Source organism: Phyllobates terribilis, unplaced genomic scaffold, assembly GCF_046119375.1.
Source record: "Phyllobates terribilis strain yellow unplaced genomic scaffold, ASM4611937v1 Scaffold_3__8_contigs__length_932513732, whole genome shotgun sequence".
Lineage (NCBI taxonomy): Eukaryota > Metazoa > Chordata > Amphibia > Anura > Dendrobatidae > Phyllobates > Phyllobates terribilis.
The window spans coordinates 670,358,505-670,371,154 of NW_027362763.1; the positions used below are offsets into that span (position 1 = coordinate 670,358,505).

At 49.9% G+C, this 12,650-nt stretch overlaps 2 protein-coding genes across 3 annotated transcripts in view; one reads left to right on the top strand and one right to left on the bottom strand.

Annotated features, from left to right (window-relative positions):
• Positions 1-2,135, bottom strand: part of RBKS (ribokinase) — a 63,287-nt gene extending 61,152 nt beyond the window's left edge. Inside the window, exon 1 of one of the 2 annotated variants that reach the window (XM_073671765.1) lies at positions 2,062-2,135. The gene's annotated coding sequence lies outside the window, so the exon portion shown is untranslated. The other variant, XM_073671766.1, reaches the window with a different exon arrangement.
• Positions 2,136-2,341: 206 nt separating this feature from the next.
• BABAM2 (BRISC and BRCA1 A complex member 2) overlaps positions 2,342-12,650 on the top strand; it is a 234,677-nt gene continuing 224,368 nt past the window's right edge. Inside the window, exons 1-3 of the mRNA XM_073671771.1 lie at positions 2,342-2,465; positions 5,845-5,988; positions 8,024-8,100. Coding sequence (XP_073527872.1) covers positions 5,861-5,988; positions 8,024-8,100 — 205 coding nt within the window. The 5' untranslated portion in view covers positions 2,342-2,465; positions 5,845-5,860. The remainder of the gene's footprint in view (positions 2,466-5,844; positions 5,989-8,023; positions 8,101-12,650) is intronic.

The following is a 12,650-nucleotide window of genomic DNA, read 5'->3' on the forward strand; positions in this document are numbered from 1 at the left end:
ATGCTGTGGTAGCCATGCTGGTTCAGTATGCCTTCAATTTTGAATAAATCCCCAACAGTGTCACCAGCAAAGCCCCCCCACACCATCACACCTCCTCCTCCATGCTTCACGGTGGGAACCAGGCATGTAGAGTCCATCCGTTCACCTTTTCTGCGTCGCACAAAGACACGGTGGTTGGAACCAAAGATCTCAGATTTGGACTCATCAGACCAAAGCACAGATTTCCACTGGTCTAATGTCCATTCCTTGTGTTCTTTAGCCCAAACAAGTCTCTTCTGCTTGTTTCCTGTCCTTAGCAGTGGTTTCCTAGCAGCTATTTTACCATGAAGGCCTGCTGCACAAAGTCTCCTCTTAACAGTTGTTGAAGAGATGTTTCTGCTGCTAGAACTCTGTGTGGCATTGATCTGGTCTCTAATCTGAGCTGCTGTTAACCTGCGATTTCTGAGGCTGGTGACTCGGATAAACTTATCCTCAGAAGCTGAGGTGACTCTTGGTTTTCCTTTCCTGAGGCGGTCCTCATGTGAGCCAGTTTCTTTGTAGCGCTTGATGGTTTTTCCAACTGCACTTGGGGATACTTTCAAAGTTTTCCCAATTTTTTGCATTGACTGACCTTCATTTCTTAAAGTAATGATGACCACTCGTTTTTCTTTACTTAGCTGCTTTTTTTCTTGCCATAATACAAATTCTAACAGTCTATTCAGTAGGACTATCAGCTGTGTATCCACCTGACTTCTGCACAACACAACTGATGGTCCCAACCCCATTTATAAGGCAAGAAATCCCACTTATTAAACCTGACAGGGCACACCTGAGAAGTGAAGACCATTTCCGGTGACTACCTCTTGAAGCTCATCAAGAGAATGCCAAGAGTGTGCAAAGCAGTCATCAAAGCAAAAGGTGGCTACTTTGAAGAACCTAGAATATAAGACATATTTTCAGTTGTTTCACACTTTTTTGTTAAGTATATAATTCCACATGTGTTAATTCATAGTTTTGATGCCTTCAGTGTGAATGTACAATTTTCATAGTCATGAAAATACAGAAAAATCTTTAAATCAGAAGGTGTGTCCAAACTTTTGGTCTGTACTATATATATATATATATATATATATATATATATATATATATATATATATATATATATATATATATATATATATATTAAAAAGGAAAATATATAAGACATTGGGTAAAAGAGGATGATTCAGTATATATAAAAAAAAAAGTATTTTCTGTATCAGCAGAACTGTGAAATGTCTAAGAAAACCTAAAATTGATTAACAAGTAAGATAAAGACAGTAAAAAATAAAAAAGGCGAATCTAAGATGACAATTGAGATTGTTTACCACAACACACCCCCCAAAAAATAATAAAAATACAAAAAAAAATATATATATGATGTTCCCAGCTCCAGTGATGGAAAAAGAAAAGTTACAGATCTCAGAACGTGGCGACAAAACAGAAATATTTTCTTTCAAAGTTGGGAATTTTTCTAACCAGAACTATAAGACCAGCGCAGTTTGTCCTCGTCGCGGTCGCACAGGAGGAGAACCGGGGATTCCAGATCATTTTTACAAAACAATGAAGAGAAAAACCTCCAGGAATCAAAAGTTTTTTTTTGGTTTTTCTTTACATTTTTGTCCCACTTGGAATTTTTAAAAAAAAAAAAAATTCAGAGCAAAGTGAATGAGAAATAGAAAACTACAGCTCGCCCTACTGAAAACACGACCAGAACGGCTACAGGGAAGGAAAATACCAAAGCCCTGGAGCTAGGAAGAGAAAAAGAGAATTCTGCATCCTGAAGGGAGAACAGTTCACCCAATCACTGACAGAGATCCTGAATATGTACAGTAACTGAAATACAGGAAGTAGAGAAACCGCTCACATACACGGTGTGAACACTGTCCAGCTATAACCTGCGCTTAGTTCTCACTGCCAAGGACAACGGAACTGCAGGGCAACTACAACCCCCAGCAGGCTGTCCTCGGAGTCGTAGTGTCACAGCATTCTCCAGCTGCGGACAATCCGCTGCGCCCGCTCCCCGCACAACACAGAACTTACTATGTCCAGAGCTACAGCTGATTGGTGGCTCCCGGGAACACCACGTGACCAACTGTCAACCAATTGTAGCATGAGGCAGAAGTCACGTGACTTTCAAACGCGGAAATAAAACAACTATGTGGGGATCTGTCTCCATAGCAACTGATTATTACTAATGACGGCTGTCCAACTCAATGCCTGACGGAAAAAAAATTACATCGGGGCTGGATATACAGCTTCTCCCTGTAATCTGCCCAGGTGTAATTGTGCTTGTAAATTAATAATAATGTCAGAGATCTTCATAGAATTGTAACATATCATCCAACAATAATTAAACCTAACAGGCATTCTACAGGGCAGATCAGCGTGGGGACCTGACGGGAAGACCCTGAGTTTTCTGCTGGATGGAGGCAGCTTCTCTGGGGGTGAGTGACAGCGGCGAGATATTACCGTATGTACACATTGACTGCACCAGCAGAATAGTGAGTGCAGCTCTGGAGTATAATACAGGATGTACCTCAGGATCAGTAATGTAATGTATGTGCACAGTGACTGCACCAGCAGAATAGTGAGTGCAGCTCTGGAGTATAATACAGGATGTACCTCAGGATCAGTAATGTAATGTATGTACACAGTGACTGCACCAGCAGAATAGTGAGTGCAGCTCTGGAGTATAATACAGGATGTAACTTAGGATCAGTAATGTAATGTATGTACACAGTGACTGCACCAGCAGAATAGTGAGTGCAGCTCTGGAGTATAATACAGGATGTACCTCAGGATCAGTTATGTAATGTATGTACACAGTGACTGCACCAGCAGAATAGTGAGTGCAGCTCTGGAGTATAATACAGGATGTACCTCAGGATCAGTAATGTAATGTATGTACACAGTGACTGCACCAGCAGAATAGTGAGTGCAGCTCTGGAGTATAATACAGGATGTAGCTCAGGATCAGTTATGTAATGTATGTACACAGTGACTGCACCAGCAGAATAGTGAGTGCAGCTCTGGAGTATAATACAGGATGTAACTTAGGATCAGTAATGTAATGTATGTACACAGTGACTGCACCAGCAGAATAGTGAGTGCAGCTCTGGGGTATAATACAGGAGGTAACTCAGGATCAGTAATGTAATGTATGTACACAGTGACTGCACCAGCAGAATAGTGAGTGCAGCTCTGGAGTATAATACAGGATGTACCTCAGGATCAGTAATGTAATGTATGTACACATTGACTGCACCAGCAGAATAGTGAGTGCAGCTCTGGAGTATAATACAGGATGTACCTCAGGATCAGTAATGTAATGTATGTACACATTGACTGCACCAGCAGAATAGTGAGTGCAGCTCTGGAGTATAATACAGGATGTAACTTAGGATCAGTAATGTAATGTATGTACACAGTGACTGCACCAGCAGAATAGTGAGTGCAGCTCTGGGGTATAATACAGGATGTAACTCAGGATCAGTAATGTAATGTATGTACACAGTGACTGCACCAGCAGAATAGTGAGTGCAGCTCTGGAGTATAATACAGGATGTAACTCAAGATCAGTAATGTAATGTATGTACACAGTGACTGCACCAGCAGAATAGTGAGTGCAGCTCTGGAGTATAATACAGGATGTAACTTAGGATCAGTAATGTAATGTATGTACACAGTGACTGCACCAGCAGAATAGTGAGTGCAGCTCTGGGGTATAATACAGGATGTAACTCAGGATCAATAATGTAATGTATGTACACAGCGACTGCACCAGCAGAATAGTGAGTGCAGTTCTGGAGTATAATACAGGATGTAACTCAGGATCAGTAATGTAATGTATGTACACAGTGACTGCACCAGCAGAATAGTGAGTGCAGCTCTGGGGTATAATACAGGATGTAACTCAGGATCAGTAATGTAATATATGTACACAGTGACTGCACCAGCAGAATAGTGAGTGCAGCTCTGGAGTATAATACAGGATGTAACTCAAGATCAGTAATGTAATGTATGTACACAGTGACTGCACCAGCAGAATAGTGAGTGCAGCTCTGGAGTATAATACAGGATGTAACTTAGGATCAGTAATGTAATGTATGTACACAGTGACTGCACCAGCAGAATAGTGAGTGCAGCTCTGGGGTATAATACAGGATGTAACTCAGGATCAGTAATGTAATGTATGTACACAGTGACTGCACCAGCAGAATAGTGAGTGCAGCTCTGGAGTATAATACAGGATGTAACTTAGGATCAGTAATGTAATGTATGTACACAGTGACTGCACCAGCAGAATAGTGAGTGCAGCTCTGGGGTATAATACAGGATGTAACTCAGGATCAGTAATGTAATGTATGTACACAGTGACTGCACCAGCAGAATAGTGAGTGCAGCTCTGGGGTATAATACAGGATGTAACTCAGGATCAGTAATGTAATGTATGTACACAGCGACTGCACCAGCAGAATAGTGAGTGCAGTTCTGGAGTATAATACAGGATGTAACTCAGGATCAGTAATGTAATGTATGTACACAGTGACTGCACCAGCAGAATAGTGAGTGCAGCTCTGGGGTATAATACAGGATGTAACTCAGGATCAGTAATGTAATATATGTACACAGTGACTGCACCAGCAGAATAGTGAGTGCAGCTCTGGAGTATAATACAGGATGTAACTCAAGATCAGTAATGTAATGTATGTACACAGTGACTGCACCAGCAGAATAGTGAGTGCAGCTCTGGAGTATAATGCAGGACGTAACTCAGGATCAGTAATGTAATGTATGTACACAGTGACTGCACCAGCAGAATAGTGAGTGCAGCTCTGGGGTATAATACAGGATGTAACTCAGGATCAGTAATGTAATGTATGTACACAGTGACTGCACCAGCAGAATAGTGAGTGCAGCTCTGGAGTATAATGCAGGACGTAACTCAGGATCAGTAATGTAATGTATGTACACAGTGACTGCACCAGCAGAATAGTGAGTGCAGCTCTGGGGTATATTACAGGACGTAACTCAGGATCAGTAATGTAAAGTATGTACACAGTGACTGCACCAGCAGAATAGTGAGTGCTGCTCTGGAGTATAATACAGGAGGTAACTCAGGATCAGTAATGTAATGTATGTATACAGTGACTGCACCAGCAGAATAGTGAGTGCAGCACTGGAGTATAATACAGGAGGTAACTCAGGATCAGTAATGTAATGTATGTACACAGTGACTGCACCAGCAGAATAGTGAGTGCAGCTCTGGAGTATAATACAGGATGTAACTCAGGATCAGTAATGTAATGTATGTACACAGTGACTGCACCAGCAGAATAGTGAGTGCAGCTCTGGCGTATAATACAGGATGTAACTCAGGATCAGTAATGTAATGTATGTACACAGTGACTGCACCAGCAGAATAGTGAGTGCTGCTCTGGAGGATAATACAGTATGTAACACAGGATCAGTAATGTAATGTATGTACACAGTGACTGCACCAGCAGAATAGTGAGTGCAGCTCTGGAGTATAATACAGGATGTAACTCAGGATCAGTACAGGGTCTGTAATGTAATGTATGTACACAGTGACTGCACCAGCAGAATAGTGAGTGCAGCTCTGGAGTATAATATTGGATGTATTGTAATGACTCCACCTTTCCATTAATGGTAATACTCTTTTAAAGTTTGATTACATTTGACACTTATTGATTCTAGTAGTTTCTATTGTTAATATTTTGTATTTAGAAAATGGAAAATAAATCTTTAATAAAAATAGTTTTATGTTTTGATATTTTGGATTTTCTGTGACTTTTTCTCCAGGCTCTGACTTTGCAGAATGTCCCCTGAGGTTACCCTGAACCGTATCGCTCCCGCACTCTCCCCATTCATCTCCAGCGTGGTCAGGAACGGTAAAGTGGGTCTGGACTCCACCAGCTGCCTGCGGATAACAGACCTGAAGTCTGGGTAGGTGACTGAGGACCCCTCAGGGCCCTGACATTACTCTGTGGAGTGTGTACAGTCTGCAGTTTAGTATCCCCCCTTATTTTGTGTCGTCCTGTGCCAGTGTTGCTGGAGCAGAAGATGCTGAATACATTCAGGCGCCGGCATTTAATGGATTCGCTGCATCTTCTGGGTCGCTGGCGCCTCCGTCCGTTGCATTTCTGGCTTACAAAACGCCGGCACTGTTCTGTTGTGGCTGACGGTGCAGACCCTTTTGCGGCTGACGGTGCAGACCCTTTTGCGGCTGACGGTGCAGACCCTTTTACGGCTGACGGTGCCGACCCTTTTGCAGCTGACTGTGCGGACTCTCTTGCGGCTGACTGTGCGGACGCTCTTGCGGCTGACTGTGCGGACGCTCTTGCGGCTGACGTTGCGGACGCTCTTGCGGCTGACGGTGCGGACGCTCTTGCGGCTGACGTTGCGGACGCTCTTGCGGCTGTCGGTGCGGACGCTCTTGCGGCTGTCGGTGCGGACGCTCTTGCGGCTTACGGTCATTGTTCGGTGACCATGACAGCGCTTACTTCGTATTATTATGCTGTATAAATAGGTCAGCAGAACTCTCTATCGTCAAGTGCGATGATTTTCCGGCTGGCTCTGAAGACGCTTTTCTCGGCAGCTCGGTGTTCCATGTGAGCTGCCGATAGCATGATTTTCTTTGCAAGTACATCTGTGCGTAAAATTACGGTCTAACGGTCTAACTGTGCCATTACATTTCCCCCGATTGGCACGCATGTAGCCGATTTTTGCTCCGTCACCAGCCACAATCCTGGCATGTGAAGCTGACTGTAAGGCGGAGCTGACCCCTTTAATGAGCGCTGCTCTGTTGTACACAAGTCATTTGCTCCTGTTTATAGACACCAACGACGTGATGGGACCAGTATGGTCCCTAATATTCTCTCTCCGTCCTCCTGGACAGCACGTGTTATCGGCAGCACATCCCCTGTGTGATACCAGGTCACAGTTTTCGGCCTCCATGATCTTCTGTTGAGACAACTGCTGAATGATTTTGCAGAAGTGCGTAGTAGCACAGAAGTGTGATCTATCTCACTAAGGCCTCGTTCACACCACCATTTAGTGCGTCTGTGAGGAAAACTGATATCACACGGACCAATGTAAGTAAGTGGGGGGTCAGATGTCCGTGTGCGCTGATCTTTCATTTTTCAATTCTCCCATTAATTTCAAAGGATGTGTCAAATACCGGACACCGTCTGTTCTTTACGGATCGTTTGCGAAGATTACAGAGGAAACTATTAAGCCCGGTGTGGTTTTTATTTTGATTGTGAATGTAAACAGCGACTGTAAAATGAAAAGGGAGACATACAGGGGGGAAATAAGTATCAAATACCCAGCCACGACCCATCTTCAATGCTCTTACTGAGAGAAGGAAGTTGCTGGCCAAAATCTTGCGATACATGACCCCATCCATCTTTCTTTCGATACGTTGCAGTCGTCCTGTCCCCTTTGCAGAAAAGCACTCCAAAGTATGATGTTTCTCCCACCATGCTTCACGGTTGGGACGGTGTTCTTGGAGTTGTACTCATCCTTCTTCTTCCTCCAAACACGGCGAGTTGATTTGATACCAAAAAGTTCTATTTTGGTCTCATCTGACCACAGCACCTTCTCCCATGCCCCCCCTGGATCATTCAGATGGTCATTGGCAAGCTTCAAACACGCCTGGAAATGTGCTGGCACGAGCAGGGGGACCTTGTGTGTTGTGTAAAAAAGACACTATACAAGTTCAAACATATCCACAATTACTGACCCGGGGGTGCGCAGTATACACTGGTGACAGTGACGGCCCCCAGTAACTCGGCTTGGTGCAGAGCATTTCAGCCGTCCCTTCCTACGATCCCTGCAGCTCTTCTCACCCCTCAGGTTGCAGGCGATGGCTCTTTCCTTTTCCAGACAGCAAGCAGAGATCTTGCATGGTGACCACATCTGCGGCTTTGGTATCAGAAGTTTGGTCATTTTGCTGTCACTGTCTTTTGTTTTCTTGCAGCTGCACCTCCCTGACCCCCGGACCCAGCTGTGATCGCTTCAAGCTCCACATACCGTACGCGGGGGAGACGCTGAAGTGTGAGTATCTGCTCCATGACACGCTGACTTGTTTTATAAAAATCTATTCCTTAGCCGAAATTTGGGGTCCAACATGCTGATGGCAGGGGGGCAGCACAGGGTCGACGGGGTTGGGGAAGGCAGCACAGGGCAGATGGCAGGGGGGCAGCACAGGGCCGACGGGGTGGGGGAAGGCAGCACAGAGCCGATGGCAGGGGGGCAGCACAGGGCCGACGGTGTGGGAGGGCAGCACAGGGCCGACGGGTCTGGGAAGGCAGCACTGGGCCGATGGCATGGGGGCAGCACAGAGCCGATGGCAGGGGGGGCAGCACAGGGCTGACGGGGGGGGGGGGGTCAGCACAGGGCCGATGGCAGGGGGGGCAGCACAGGGCTGACGGGGGGGGGTCAGCACAGGGCCGATGGCAGAGGGGCAGCACAGGGCTGATGGGGGGGGCAGCACAGGGCCGATGGCGTGGGGGGCAGCACAGGGCTGACGGAGTGGGGGCAGCACAGGGCTGACGAGGTGGAGGGGCAGCACAAGGCCAATAGCAGGTGGACAGCACAGGGCTGACGAGGTAGCACAGGGCTGTGGGGGGGCAGGCAGAGGCAGCACAGGATTGACGGGGGAGTGGCAGCACAGGGCCGACGGGGAAGGCAGCACAGGGCTGGCGGACGGGGAAGGCAGCACAGGGCTGGCGGACGGGGGTGCGGGCAGCACAGGTCGGACGGGGGTGCGGCAGCACAGGGCTGACGGGGTGCGGGCAGCACAGGGCCGATGGCAGGGGGGGCAGCACAGGGCTGATGGGGGAGGGGGGGCAGCACAGGGCCGATGACAGGGGGGCAGCACAGGGCTGACGAGGGGGGGCAGCACAGGGCTGATGGGGGGGGCAGCACAGGGCCGATGACAGGGGGGCAACTCAGGGCTGACGGGGGGGGTGCAGCACAGGGCTGACGGAGTGGGGGCAGCACAGGGCTGACGGAGTGGGGGCAGCACAGGGCTGACGGAGTGGGGGCAGCACAGGGCTGACGGAGTGGAGGGGCAGCACAGGGCTGACTAAGTGGAGGGGCAGCACAAGGCCAATGGCAGGTGGGCAGCACAGGGCTGTGGGGGGGGGCAGCACAGGGTTGACGGGGAAGGCAGCACAGGGCTGTGGGGGGGAGGCAGCACAGGACTGACTGGGCGGATAGGGGCAGCACAGGGCCGATGGGTGGGGGGTGGGGCAGAGGCAGCACAGGATTGACGGGGGAGGGGCAGCACAGGGCTGGCAGACGGGGGAGGGGCAGCACAGGGCTGGCGGACGGGGGAAGGCAGCACAGGGCTGGCGGACGGGGGTGCGGGCAGCACAGGGCTGATGGCACAGGGTTGACGGGGGGCAGCACAGGGGCGGTTGTAGGAGAGCAGATCATGGACGTCTCCTCTAGAAAGCGGCTTCTTCAGACACAGAATTTATAATTTATTTGTATTTTTTTCTCCTTTGAGCTCCTTAATAAATGCAGAGATATTATTGATTTTATTATTAATGATTGATGTGTCAACGGTTAATTCACCCTTCTTAAAGGGGGCCTCCACTTTGAGCCCTCCCTAATGATTAGACGCTGATAAACTGATCGTATTGCGTCCTCCCTGCCCGGACCCCCAGCAATCAGCTGTAATCCAGAAGGCAGTAAGTGTTAAGTTTACCTGCAGCGCTCCTGCAGGGGAAATGAAGTATTACTTAGTATCCGTTTGACTCGCCCCCTGGGCCGTGGGGTACCCGGAACCGGGCCTTCTGTACGATGCTGGGGGTAGTAGTGGCAACCCGATCCCGTGGCTCAGGGTGGTCAGACCAAGTTGTGGCAGTCTGTTTATCAGTGTTTTGAATGTCCGACTACGCCACCCGTGGATTGCGGTCAGAGATGACCGCCGCTGCAGGGCAGACCGCTGAGGCTGGTGTTGTGGGTGCAGCACAGGGATAGGATAACGCTCCACAGGAAGAGTGTAGCCTCAGGGCAATGTAGGTGGATGCTGGGGGTGATAGTGCAGGCGCAGCATAAATCACACAGAGTCCAATGATGCAGTCCAGGGTCTTTTACTCACAGTTGTTATCTAAGTCACTTCCGTTGGCAAGGACTGCCTGAGCCGTGCTGCGTCCACCAGGTGAGAGGCTCGGTCAACCCCCAGGCAGTTCAGGAGTGTGGCACAGGACCCCCTTCTATCCTTTCTCTGGCCTCTCGTGCCCCACCAGTGACCACGCTTCTGTCCGGCTGCCTCGGGCCTCCTCTTGGTAAACTTGGCGCCAGTTTCCCTGACCCTATGTGGTGCCTTCCTAGCGGGTGTAGCAAGGGGTCGCACCAATAAATGATCACGACCTCCGGTTCTTGGCTGAGGGATGATTTACCTCCACCAACTTGGGAATCCGGTACCCTTCCACAGCCTGACCCTTCACCCGATATAACGCGGGCTTGCAACGGTTGCTGTCCGTTCTGCTCTCTTAGGGTCCCTTCTGCCTTCTTGTTTCTGGAGCCTTTCTACTCCTCTGTCTCTTCTCCTTCCTTCCTTCTCCTTCTCCTCTTCTCCTCTCTGGCCCCGGCCTTCTCCCCAGGCCTGCCTCGTGGAGCTGAGCTCAGGCTGAGCCTCGGCTCCCTGTCAGCTCTCTCTCTCTCCCTCCTCTGACTGAACTTCTGGACCCCTTCCTAAGATGGCTCCCACCTTTTATCTGCTTCTCTGTGTCTGAGCTCAGGTGACCAGCACCCAATGAGCTCCTTACTATGCTCCAGAAACTGTCCCCTCCTGCTCCTACAGCACTGGGTGTTCCACCCCCCTCCCCACTCCAGCCAGGGACATGGTCAGTTGTGCCTGCATAAAATGGGAGCACCGTTGCTGTCCCTCGGAAATGGGGTGTGTGTGCTGTATGCAGCTAACTGAGCCCTGGTCCATACTCCATCCTTACCTGGGAGTGGAATATCACACCTCTGGTTGAGGTGCAATTACCCCTGTAGCAGCCGAGCCCTCGGGGCGCTACATGTTCATATCAGTGGGTTGTTAGTGTAATGCAGAACTGGACAGGTCCTCCAGGGCGAGAGACGTTCTTTGTATCCGCTCTCTGCCACCGCAAATGAAAAAAAAAAGATGAACAAGTGACCCCCCCCTCTAATAACTCAGAGTTGCCTAATAGACCATGCGATGCTCCTGGCCGGGTCTCTGTATCTGCAGCGACTGTGGATTCTCCACGCGGCACTTTGTATAATGAGATGTGCAAGAGTTTGGCAAAGTGAATAATTTTCAGAAAGGCAAATTTACCAGAATTTCACCAACTTGTTTGTAAAAATGTGAGTTCTCACCACTAGGTGGCAGGTTGTGTGCACCTCTTCTTCATCAGCAATCTGCCATCACTGTAGGTGCAGGAACTTTCACTCACTTTCCAGAATGCATTACACTTCCCATTGCACAATGACTTGCCTGGCCTAAAATTAAAGCCCCCCTCTCTGTTATGCTTGTGTTCAGACAGGAGATTAAGAGCTGAAGAAAAACGACCCAGCTCCTTATGCAATAACAAAGGCCCGCCCGCTCTTCCCGTAGAGCGACAGAGGCCCGCCCGCGCTTCCCGTAGAGCGACAGAGGCCCGCCCGCGCTTCCCGTAGAGCGACAGAGGCCCGCGCTTCCCGTAGAGCGACAGAGGCCCGCCCGCGCTTCCCGTAGAGCGACAGAGGCCCGCCCGTGCTTCCCGTAGAGCGACAGAGGCCCGCCCGCGCTTCCCGTAGAGCGACAAAGGCCCGCCCGCGCTTCCTGTAGAGCGACAAAGGCCCGCCCGCTCTTCCCGTAGAGCGACAAAGGCCCCCCGCGCTTCCCGTAGAGCGACAAAGGCCCGCCCTCTCTTCCCATAGAGCGACAAAGGCCCGCCCGCCCTCTCTTCCCATAGAGCGACAAAGGCCCGCCCTCTTTTCCCATAGAGCGACAAAGGCCCGCCCGCGCTTCCCGTAGAGCGACAGAGGCCCGCCCGCGCTTCCCGTAGAGCGACAGAGGCCCGCCCGCGCTTCCTGTAGAGCGACAAAGGCCCGCACGCTCTTCCTGTAGAGCGACAAAGGCCCGCCCGCGCTTCCTGTAGAGCGACAAAGGCCCGCCCGCCCTCTCTTCCCATAGAGCGTCAAAGGCCCGCCTGCTCTTCCTGTAGAGCGACAAAGGCCCGCCCGCTCTTTCCGTAGAGCGACAAAGGCCCGCCCGCTCTTTCCGTAGAGCGACAAAGGCCCGCCCGCCCTCTCTTCCCATAGAGCGTCAAAGGCCCGCCCGCGCTTCCCGTAGTGCGACAGAGGCCCGCCCGCGCTTCCCGTAGAGCGACAAAGGCCCGCCCGCGCTTCCCATAGAGCGACAAAGGCCCGCCCGCGCTTCCCGTAGAGCGACAGAGGCCCGCCCGCGCTTCCCGTAGAGCGACAGAGGCCCGCCCCCCCATTTTATTTTCTCCTTGCTGGTATCAGCAGCAGCAGGAATTACTGCAGCCCTTTACTTACTCACTTCTGATGTTAGCTGCAGAAAGAATTACAGATGTCATTGTCAGCTGCTGGAAGAATTACTTTTGCCCTTTACTTCCTCCCCG